At 48.0% G+C, this 9,566-nt stretch overlaps 3 protein-coding genes across 3 annotated transcripts; 1 reads left to right on the top strand and 2 right to left on the bottom strand.

Annotated features, from left to right (window-relative positions):
• Positions 1–951: 951 nt before the first annotated feature.
• Positions 952–4,514, bottom strand: btc (betacellulin, epidermal growth factor family member). Its single transcript, XM_068335024.1, has 5 exons — positions 4,164–4,514; positions 3,588–3,695; positions 2,432–2,549; positions 2,120–2,266; positions 952–2,024 (listed from the first exon to the last, which is right to left on the bottom strand). Exons 1-5 carry the CDS (start codon positions 4,201–4,203, stop codon positions 1,874–1,876), a joined length of 564 nt encoding a protein of 187 aa, XP_068191125.1. The 5' UTR covers positions 4,204–4,514; the 3' UTR covers positions 952–1,873.
• A 1,037-nt stretch (positions 4,515–5,551) lies between these two features.
• On the bottom strand, positions 5,552–6,471 carry gng10 (guanine nucleotide binding protein (G protein), gamma 10). The gene is made up of 2 exons (XM_068335547.1): positions 6,039–6,471; positions 5,552–5,872 (listed from the first exon to the last, which is right to left on the bottom strand). Exons 1-2 carry the CDS (start codon positions 6,117–6,119, stop codon positions 5,747–5,749), a joined length of 207 nt encoding a protein of 68 aa, XP_068191648.1. The 5' UTR covers positions 6,120–6,471; the 3' UTR covers positions 5,552–5,746.
• A 427-nt stretch (positions 6,472–6,898) lies between these two features.
• On the top strand, positions 6,899–8,834 carry nxnl2 (nucleoredoxin like 2). Its single transcript, XM_068335546.1, has 2 exons — positions 6,899–7,516; positions 8,191–8,834. Exons 1-2 carry the CDS (start codon positions 7,215–7,217, stop codon positions 8,357–8,359), a joined length of 471 nt encoding a protein of 156 aa, XP_068191647.1. The 5' UTR covers positions 6,899–7,214; the 3' UTR covers positions 8,360–8,834.
• The last annotated feature ends 732 nt before the right edge of the window (positions 8,835–9,566 follow it).

Here is a 9,566-nt window from a genome sequence, read left to right on the forward strand (position 1 = left end):
AGGATTATTACAGTCATGTATGGTGTTTACCTGGTCAGGGCGGGCACTGTGTGTTGGACCTGCGGGACGGAGAGGAAGTCGCCTCCAATTACAGCGGAGTCTATTCCACCGAGCTGTTCGCCCAGAAGACCATCAGTACCGTTGAAAACCACAAGTCAACCCAGGTGACACACACACACACACACACCAACACACACACCCTCTCCCTCACCCCCCACGGTGTTACAATAAGCTACTTGTATAACACATGTACGTACCCCAACCCCTACCTAACCAACAGATCTTCACCGCGAACCATCGTTTGGGAAAAACCCCTTGACCCCTTCATTCACTAACTTGACCCCTTCATTCACTAACTTGACCCCTTCATTCACTAACTTGACCCCTTCATTCACTAACTTGACCCCTTCATTCACTAACTTGACCCCTTCATTCACTAACTTGACCCCTTCATTCACTAACTTGACCCCTTCATTCACTAACTTAACCCCTTCATTCACTAACTTGACCCCTTCATTCACTAACTTGACCCCTTCATTCACTAACTTGACCCCTTCATTCACTAACTTGACCCCTTCATTCACTAACTTAACCCCTTCATTCACTAACTTGACCCACTTCATTCACTAACTTAACCCCTTCATTCACTAACTTGACCCCTTCATTCACTAACTCGACCCCTTCATTCACTAACTTGACCCCTTCATTCGTTATCAAAGTATTTGAGGTCAGATCAGCCTATTTTTAAAACTTTTAATGAGGTCATATGATCGATCATGTGATCATGTGACTGATGACCTGTGAAATCTGGACAAGCTTTCGACAGCGTTTGATTACATTTTCGGACAGGATCAGATTCGGTGTGAATTTGGATCGCTTCCCATTTTCTCTCTATAAACACGACAATCTGTTTTCTGTCCGTTTTAAACATCATTTCATTCATTTTGTTCCCAGTGGAAGCTGGGAACGAAATGAATGAAATCGCTGTCATTTATCCATCATCTCATTGGTCAGCGATGACTTCGCCCCTCCCTGCATGCTGAGCACGTTAATTTCTCAGAATTAAACAATGTTAAGAAACAGCTGTTGCTGGAATAGATTTTTATTTCTCGTATTTGTGCTGAATTTCTTGAAAAATAACTTAAATGATGAGCAACAGGAGTGTCTATTGACAGGAGACCCGAACAGATCGGTACTGTTCTGCTCTGGGTTCTCCGTACCGACGGAGAATCCCAGGTGGAGTCTCCTCCAGTGGAACGTTTTCACCTCAGCTCGCCGCCGCACACTGAACCGGCTGTTCAGGCCCCCACGCCAGATCCAAATATACAGCTCTGAACACCTCCAGCACAAGTTCTCCTTGTGCTCCTCCGACCTGGGAGTCCGGATCAGGGGCCCCTCGCCTGTAGGAGGCTCCTGTTCCATGGCTGGTGAGTAACAATGTTCAGTGTGACTCTGGGGGGGGGAATCGCTGCGGATTGAGAAACATCACAACTGTCTTTTGATGAACTGACAAAGGGGAGAAAAAATGAGGAGACGCTGAACATCTCTCCTTGTTTCCCCATGATTCCAGGCTAAACGGTCCCTCTATTCAGTGCTCACCCCCCATCCACCCCCCGGTCCACTATTATTGGCTTCCAGTTGGCGTCAGGGCATTTTCCATCATAGCAACAATGTGTTTAGCGCCGCTGAGGGGAACAGGCCTGGAGTCCGTCCCAACATGTCCCTCCCACCTCCTCCGTCCAAAAACGTCTCTGAACAGAGGGACGCCGTCGTCTCCAGGGGTCAAATGGCAGCGGCTGTCCCACAAGGGGACGAAAATCCTCTCTGTGTAAACAGACCACACCCTCCTGGTCGTAGACGTCACACACGCTCTTCATACGGCGTTAGTATGCGGCGAATCTGTCGAGGCCCCCGGCGGCGGCGGCGCCTGTGTGGTGCCGGTGTCCATCATGCTGAGCTTCTCCATCCCGTTACTGGGCTCCTCCCTCCGTCTTCTCCTCCGTCCATCCAACCTGCACCTACGACTGACGGACAGCACACACACAACGTATTGATCACCTGATCCGCCGGAGTCCACTGAATCTGGAAGTCTAGGTCGCTGAACTCCAATAAAACTTACGTCGAACAAATGCAGATGAAGGCAACGAGGAGGATGAGGAAGACCAGTCCCGCTATGACGCAGGCGATTATAATGTCTCGTTTGTCTCCTATCCGCCAGTCCAGGTCCAGGTATTCACACCTGGCCCCCACAAACCCGTGGTGACACCTGCAACGGGGGAGGAAGACGCCGTCACGACTTACATCCAGATTTACATTCGACTCCTCTGCTTTTCAGTTCCTTCTCCTCTTTCGTCCTTCTTGCACCTTCATCCCCTGAGCCGTTAGCGCCGTTAGCGCCGTTAGCGCCGTCTTGACCTACTGGACGACTCACCTGCAGGACGGCGCCTCCTGTTCTTTGACGTAACGGCAGTCGCCGTGGACGCAGTAGTTGGTCAGCTCCTCGGGACATTTGGAGAAGTGTCCGCCCCATTGCTCCGTATCGGTCGGGTCTGGTGGACAAACGAAACAACGGCATTGAAAATCCTGAGTGTACAAAAGTTTAAATTTGACCTTGACCTAGTTTTCTCAAGGTCATCATCTCATTTTTATCCCCTTTGCTGCCTGAGTCACATGCCGGTTGTGAAGATATTTGGTGGATTAAAGGAAGAACACAGGAACACTGACAGTTACAATACATCAGCGCTTTGACGTAGGATATATCCGACGACTCACGCCGCGTTCAAAGGAACGATACGCTGCTAGTTAGCTTAGCGCCCCGGCTGTGCCGGTAACAAAATCCTCCCCGCCAGCGCTTTGCTAATTCCTGCTGGTTCCATGTCTGACGCTTCATGGATTCTCAGCGGAGGATGAAGGTTAGAACCCGTTGCAGGAGTCTGAGTCACATTCTGTCCTTTTGCCCCGTTGACTCGACGTTCCACCGCCGGTCGTGACCTCCCCTATAAATAGACCGTTTGTAACGTGAGCGGCTGAGCCGTGGTGAGTCAGCCGCTCACGCTACAGTCGTGCCAGGAAGCGTTGAACGTCTAGTTAGCGATTACCGTCCTCAGAGTGGGACGGAGACAACGGCGCGACTGTCCCCCGTCGTCCTCCCAACGTGGACGCTCCCCAACAGCTGCCCGCCGCTCGGCGGGCCCAACTCATGACCCACGGCGACACGCGGCGATCTCTGGATCACGTGCTGCCGCTATCTTTACCACCGACGCACCTCTGAACTCGTAAAAGAATACGACGGTTCAGGTGACATCAGCGACACCTGAAACACGAGGTCCGACTTCCAGCCGCCGTCGTGGTTCAGAGGACGATCATCCGCTCCCGAGATCAGATGAGAACCCATGAGAGGATCAAGAATTATGGGAAATCTACTTTTTTTGTACTGATTTTGATGTCATGAGTCATTTCCCAGGATGGAGGATTGATTTGACGTGGGGCAGCAGCATCATAGTGATGTCACAACAAGCTGTACTATGTCCTGGGCGTGGCCAGAGTTGACTTCCTGAACCCGCCTCTCACCTCTCGCCCACATCTACCTGTGCAATTGTCTCCGTTGCCATGGTGATGACAATGGGACACAGTCCGATTGGCAGGTTCGTCTGTGGAATTCCCTTCCGCCACGGAGTATTTGCATAAGGCCAGAGCTGCAGCCGGGAACACAAATAAAAAGAAGACAATCACACAATTGAATGTGAACACACACACACACACACACACACACACAAGAATGAGGCCGAAACGTGTGCGGCCGCATTCCACACACAGAATCGTTTGATCACTTTTTGGAGAGTCATGAATCCATTCTGTCTCACAGGAGCAATTTCTCCTGGCAACGCCCACTCCAGTTTCACACACACACACACACACACACACACACACACACACACACACACACACACACACACACACTGCTCTTGGCAAAACCTCTAATAGTTGCTCTCTTGTGAAGCAGCTTGAGGTCGGTGTTTCATGTTTATTCCACATATGGAAGCCCGTTTGGACACTTTTAATGACGTATGGATTCCTGATGACGTCGCTGACCAACAGTACGCATGCTCAGCATTTAAAGTCTATCAATAGAGACGATGTCCACACCGGTCCAGGGGTCTTACCTGTCAGCAGGCCTACATAGAGTCGGCACACCTGGGCCATCTCCTCGTTTGGGAATAGTCCAGAGTCATCGACAGACAGGAGTCAAACTGGGTCAGCCGTGTGTGTGTGTGTGTGTGTGTGTGTGGGTGTGTGTGTGTGTGTGTGTGTGTGTGTGTGTGTGTGTGTGTGTGTGTGTGCCAGCTGTGTGAGTCCTCCAGCGCCGTGTCGACGTGTGGTCCTTCATGGATGGCGATTCTGATCCTAGTCGGCGTGGAGCTGAACCATCCAGAGCACCTCCCAGGACCGACTGCACTGCTGTGTGTGTGTGTGTGTGTGTGTGTGTGTGTGTGTGTGTGTGTGTGTGTGTGTGTGTGTGTGTGTGTGTGTGTGTGTGTGTGTGTGTGTGTGTGTGTGTGTGTGTGTGTGTGTGTGTGAGAATAGCTGAGGGGGGTGGCACTGAAACCAAAGTCTGCTCCCCGCCCACGCCTTTAAAAGGAGACTCCATTCAAGCTGTTCAGGTTACTTCCTAAACTCAGACTTCAGTTGTGAGAGGGAAACGACGCTGGAGGCGACTCCACATCAGAGCCCTACGTCCGATCGTGTGTGTGTGTGTGTGTGTGTGTGTGTGTGTGTGTGTGTGTGTGTGTGTGTGTGTGTGTGTGTGTGTGTGTGTGTGTGTGTTAGTGCACCTGTGTTTGTGTGTGTAACTATTACATGCAGTAAAACTGTTACACACTCTGGTTGACATAAAAACCTCTGTTGAAACGGACAAATTATACTATCATTAATTATGATTAAAAAAATATTATTATTATTATTATAATACTGTATCACAAATATTTTGAACACAGAATGTCTGTTTTTTTAAGTAACTTATTCCTAACTGAAGCCTTTTATATTTTATTTTTATTTTTAATTATATTTACAACCAGCAGGGGGCGTGAGTTGACATCAGCTATTTCCAACATGTCCTGAGACACCTAATATTCTAGTCTATGATCATTTTATGTATTTATTAGGTTAAATTTCTGTTATATTTTAGTATTGGAAGTCACTGGAACAGAGTTTGTTTGGAAAGCAGGTATTAAAAAGGTTAAATCTTCTGAGAACAAAACTCGATTCCTGGCTTCCCTCATGTTTTTGATATTCTGCGTAATTCAGCTCAGATTCTCGAAACGCCTCCCGTGGCGATGAAGAGCGGCTCCCTGCTGGGACTCTTTGCTGTTGGGAACAGGATGAACAGATTTCCTCTCTCTGTCTGTTCCCCAAACAGAATGAGCACCAGGAAGCTCTGATGTGGTCGGATTCCGAGGCGTGATATAGTGCGGGCTGTAAACATCCGCTGTGTGCGATCGGACTCCAGCGATGTGTGAAGATCAGCTTTTAAAAGATGACTAGAATGAAATGGTTCATATTTAGAGCTTTAATGTGTAAAAAAACAAACTGTACAGTCATGAACACATGAAATTCCGATCTCCAAACTGATTTTAAAGCAGGATTCTTGTGCGAGTGCGGCGCCGGAGTCGTGTCCATCTCTTTTCTCTGCAGAAACGTCACATTTGGATATTCCTCGTGGCCGTGCTCCGTCGTTGACCTCTGACCTCTACAGCAGGGCGCAGGAGCGTGGTTCTCTGAAGGGGTTGCTGCCCGTCGGGACCCCGACCAGCAGGGCGTCTCTGCCTGCGTTCTGCAGACAGTACTGCTGCAGCTCTGCAGCCGCCTGCGACACCTGAAAGCATCACGGAGATGAACGCCTCCCACATCCAAGCATGCACCACCAATCAGGACGTGTTTGGAGATAGAGGTCAACAAATCTGAGCTAAAATGATTTCAAAGGTCAAAAGTCGAGAGCCCAGTTCCAGTTTAACCTGCATGTTGAGTAGAGGAACGAGTACCTTGATTCTCTCCACGCTGGCCTCCAGCTTCAGCTGCTCCACCAGTCGCTGCATGTTGGATAAACTGGAGTTGGACGTCATGTTGGTGGAACTGGTTTGGAAAAGAGGGAAGTTTCCTTTTCTGAAGTCCCGTCTGTGTTTCAGCAGCAGACTTCACCAGTGAGCGGCGGTGGAAGGAAACGAGGCTGGGCTTCCTTCCAAACCGCCTCCGACCCCGCCCTGAAGGAACGAGGAGACGCTGGAGTGACTGGACCTGATCAACGGGCTGTTCTGTCTGACGTCCCGGTCACGATTAAATGCGTCATGAGACTCAATGAGTCGTTTACAATAAATAAAAAGACTCTTTCTGTACTTGATTCAAACCTCAAGGAGGAAGGAGCAGCAGTAAAAGAGTAAAAGAAGATCAGAGGAGAAGCTAAAACACCAGCAGTGAGATTCTATAAGTTTGGTTAATGGAAAACAAACAGATGGAGTTTATGTACCATCATATTTTGAGAACTGGTAAATTTTATATACCTATATATGAAATATATAGGTATATTAAAATATAAACTATATATATAGTTTTGTGGTGCGGTTTAATTTGATGTGGTTGTAAATTGTGTTTTTTTTTCTGGATTATGTTTGATACCTATTAAACTCTGGAAGGTTTTTAATAAATCATTTTTAATAATTTGATATATAAAAAATAAAAATGACAAATTAATTAATGTAGTCACAGAGCTTCAAAAATACGAGTAAACTGCCAGAAATTAAATCAATGTTTTATTATCTATATATTTAATTTTTAAAACCTATTTTTGCGTTGCTTTTTTTCTTCAATGATTAATGAAAGATTAAAAGGTCGTAGAAAACAATAAAGAACTACAAAAACTTCTCTGACAGGCACTGCGCATGCGCTACTGTAGCTGCCTGAAAGTAGCGGAAAACGTCGTGCTGGGGGTCCTCTTGAACGAGCGGCCCTTGAACGCAGCACCTACGCCCCGCCCCCCCACCAGCAGCTGAAAGCCTCATTGGTCCGCTGGCGATTAACGGGATTGGCTGCGACCGTAAGGAGCTTTGAGGGGGGTCGTTACCGGAGAACCCGGGACGGGGGGGGCGGACGCCGAAACAAGGAAATGTGAGCCGGAAACCGACAGCCGCCCGCAGCGAGCCGCTCGATCCGGTGCAGCCGACATGGTGGAGGTGTTCACCGGGAGGACGCTGCTCAACAAGGACGGGGAGCTGGTGGACCCGGAGGAGGCGCTGCGGAACAAGGTGGTGGGGATCTACTTCTCCGCGGGGTGGTGTCCGCCGTGCCGCGACTTCACGCCCGTCCTGTGTGACTTCTACTCGGAGCTGGTGGAGGAGGGCGACCCGCCCGCGCAGTTCGAGGTCGTGTTCGTGTCCTCGGACAAGTCCCCGGACGACATGGTGGACTACTACCACGACCTGCACGGGGACTGGCTGGCGCTGCCCTGGACCGACGACTACCGGCAGTGAGTTACCGGCGTCACCGGGAGGTTCCTGCCGCTCCTCCGGCTCCTCCAGGAGGCTTGGGGCTTAGTCGGGTCACCCTCACCCGGATTAGACGCGACTGATTACCTGATGTAGTTTAAAATTACGTAGTCACGTCACGTGGTCAGACAGGAGGATTTGATGACGTCACTTTCTCATTTGGAGATACAGTGATGTATATTATTTTTATTAAATGGTTCCGATATCATTAAATGTTTTATTTCTGGGTAAAATGTGATTTTTTTTTCTCTTTAAATGCAGTAAATTACATTCAAATAACAGGAAGTGAACGGAAGTTCCTGTTGTTATTCAGTGACCAATCAGAAGACAGGGAGCTTTTAGAGGCGGGGCTTAACGACAGCTCCTTACAGTACAGTTTGAGGTGTTTAATTACTTTAGACTGGTTAATACTTGACAGATTTTGAAAGTTGGTAAATTATTTACACATTTTATTACAATTATTGACAACAATAGACAAAAAGAGTCAATGTTTTATTAAACATATGGATTATTAAGCTGTTAGTAAACTAATGTAAAAGATGAAACTCTTAAATCCTGCTGCCTGAGGGTTGTGTTGTGTGTTAGAACATGTTTTCTGTCCTCTGGTGAATGTTATTTACAGTTTTTGATGAGCTCCTCTTCCTCTTCCTCTCAGCGTGTTGAAGGAACGCTACAAGATCACCGCCGTGCCCAAGCTGGTGATCGTGAAGGAGAACGGCGACGTGATCACCGACAAGGGCCGCAAACAGATCCGGGACCGGGGGCTGGCCTGCTTCAGGTCCTGGCTGGACGCCGCCGAGATCTTTCAAAACTTTAAGGGTTAAGAATCAACAACGACAACATTATTCTTTGGAGAGCAAACAAACACAAAAACACTCCAAAGACAGCAGGGAGCGAACAAATTCTGTCTTGTTACCAGGTGGCGGTTCTGATCTAGACGCCTCTGTTTCATCAGAAGCGTTAAAAATACAATCTGGAAAGAAAAATGTAAATTTTGGACAAATCGCTCCAAAACATTGCTTTTAATGAAACGAGGGCTGAGCTGCTGACTTAACCGAACACGCTATGCATAAAGACAAACTCAGGCTTCAGGTCACGTGTTTATTCTATCACTGCTAGATTTACTGGGTGAGATTTACTAGTTAGTGCACTAACCAGCTAAACCAGTGGTGTCATCTTTCCAGCAGGATTTTCTATCTGACTTGTAGACGCTGTCTTTCTATTTTTATATTTAATTTTTTTACGGGCTGTAGAGATGGTTACCATTAAACTCCTGTAGAAACGCGACCTGGTTGTCATCCTTGTGTGTTTTTATCTCGGGGGTGTCGTGACAACAGCGCGTCAGGCCCCCCGCGGTCTCGTTAACGTTCAGGCGTCCCTCAGGGCCTCGTTTCCGACACGCCGTTTCTCTGGAGCACGCCGACGACGCTGTCGTGGTTTCTGTGCAGGAAACATCCAAGCAGGCGTGATGACGTTTCACCCTCTCTGCCCAGAACACGCCGTCGGCCCCCAGTGGCGTCTGTCAGGCCCCGGGGGGGGGGGGGCATTAATGTCGCCGCTCATCTAATAGCAGAACTGTGCTCACAGATTAAATGAAGCATCTGCTTAAAGATGCTGAACAGAAGCAGGACGGAGGTGAGAAAAGGAGAAGACGTCATGAGACGTTGTGACGTCACACAAACAGAATTTAGGTTGAATCTTCTGGTGCATTGTTGTGTTGTAGTTCCAGTGTCGGCCGCGTGAGGGCAGTGCCGAGACATAAATGAAGACTGGAGCCTTCAACCCAACCGGATCGATTATCCGAACTGGTGCTGATCAGTTTGTGATCTATAAACCAATAAATTGTTGCAGCTTCTATGATACATTTATTTTTTTACTTCTGATATTTTTGCGCGTTTCCTCACGTGGAAGTTTGACGTCAGAACTTTTATTATAACTTGTTTACATCATATTTTCACTTCGGCCATTATTTACATGTTTGTGTAAATTGTCCGGAAAAGTACTTTATATTTTAGAGTATAGTCACGTGTT

This window comes from Antennarius striatus, chromosome 15, assembly GCF_040054535.1.
Source record: "Antennarius striatus isolate MH-2024 chromosome 15, ASM4005453v1, whole genome shotgun sequence".
In the NCBI taxonomy this organism is placed as follows: Eukaryota; Metazoa; Chordata; class Actinopteri; order Lophiiformes; family Antennariidae; genus Antennarius; species Antennarius striatus.

Bases quoted from the DNA above. Each gene is read 5' to 3' on its own strand.
- nxnl2 (XM_068335546.1), top strand. From the start codon at position 7,215: ATGGTGGAGGTGTTCACCGGGAGGACGCTGCTCAACAAGGACGGGGAG. The intron at 7,517-8,190 runs GTGAGTTACCGG...TCTTCCTCTCAG, and splicing joins TGGACCGACGACTACCGGCA to CGTGTTGAAGGAACGCTACA.
- btc (XM_068335024.1), bottom strand. From the start codon at position 4,203: ATGGCCCAGGTGTGCCGACTCTATGTAGGCCTGCTGACAG. The intron at 2,550-3,587 runs GTAGATGTGGGC...TTTGTCCACCAG, and splicing joins CAACGGAGACAATTGCACAG to ACCCGACCGATACGGAGCAA. The intron at 2,267-2,431 runs GTGAGTCGTCCA...CCCCCGTTGCAG, and splicing joins CAGGAGGCGCCGTCCTGCAG to GTGTCACCACGGGTTTGTGG.
- gng10 (XM_068335547.1), bottom strand. From the start codon at position 6,119: ATGACGTCCAACTCCAGTTTATCCAACATGCAGCGACTGGTGGAGCAG. The intron at 5,873-6,038 runs GTACTCGTTCCT...TGATGCTTTCAG, and splicing joins CCAGCGTGGAGAGAATCAAG to GTGTCGCAGGCGGCTGCAGA.